Genomic DNA, 785 nt, shown 5'->3' on the forward strand with positions numbered 1-785 from the left:
TAGGGAAAGGTTTACAGCTTCTCCCTGGAAGCCCCATCCCTGGTTTTGGCTCCTGCTGTGGTCTGCATTTATAGGAAAAGTCAAGCTTACAAGTTCTAATGTAGCCACAAAAAACATCACAGTAGTTTCTAAACTAAATGCAAAATGTAGAAAAATAACTGGAAGCCTGTGTGATTTTCCAGAAGAGCAGAAAAGCACTAAAAGGCAAATCCAAATACAGGCAGAAACATCAAAGACAATAAATTAAACAGAGCTATATGAAAACAAAAGAGTAACAGGTATGTGACCTACAGCTCTGGGAATGAATCCTGCTCGTTTTGGAGCAACCCTTCATACCAGTTATGTGGTTCCAAACAACTCCTCTAAAGAAACAAAACCTCACCTCTGAGGATAAAAGTGCCTTTCTCATAAGGGCAGACCCTGACAACTTCAGGCATATTCTCCACCAGCTCCAAGGTGGACCGAAAGCCCAGGCCGTGGACAGGGAGAGGTTTTCCAATCATGGCCACGTAGTCACGTTCCAGCTCTGAGGGGGTCAAACCCTCTTTGGCAGCCACTAGCAACGACCTCACCTCCTTCTTCAGCACCTCCATCAGCTGTGCCTGCTTTGAACTGTCTGCACTAAAGCGGGGGTGGGGGGGGATAAAAAACAAAACGACCAACCATTTAGCACCTGAAAGCTGGTGAGGAAACCCAGCCTGGTGAGGAAACCCAGCCAGGTTCACCCAGAGCCACCCCCAAACCCCCCTGCACCCCTGGAACGGCCACTCTTTGGGTTCACACCC

The 785-nt window shown here is 48.0% G+C and overlaps 1 protein-coding gene across 1 annotated transcript in view; it reads right to left on the reverse strand.

The window, feature by feature from the left end:
* Positions 1–593, reverse strand: part of TDRD5 (tudor domain containing 5) — a 15,638-nt gene extending 15,045 nt beyond the window's left edge. The window contains exon 1 of the mRNA XM_009994673.1: positions 383–593. Coding sequence (XP_009992975.1) covers positions 383–593 — 211 coding nt within the window. The remainder of the gene's footprint in view (positions 1–382) is intronic.
* Between the last annotated feature and the right edge of the window lie 192 nt (positions 594–785).

Source organism: Chaetura pelagica, unplaced genomic scaffold (genome assembly GCF_000747805.2).
Source record: "Chaetura pelagica isolate M959 unplaced genomic scaffold, ChaPel_1.0 scaffold363, whole genome shotgun sequence".
NCBI lineage: Eukaryota > Metazoa > Chordata > Aves > Apodiformes > Apodidae > Chaetura > Chaetura pelagica.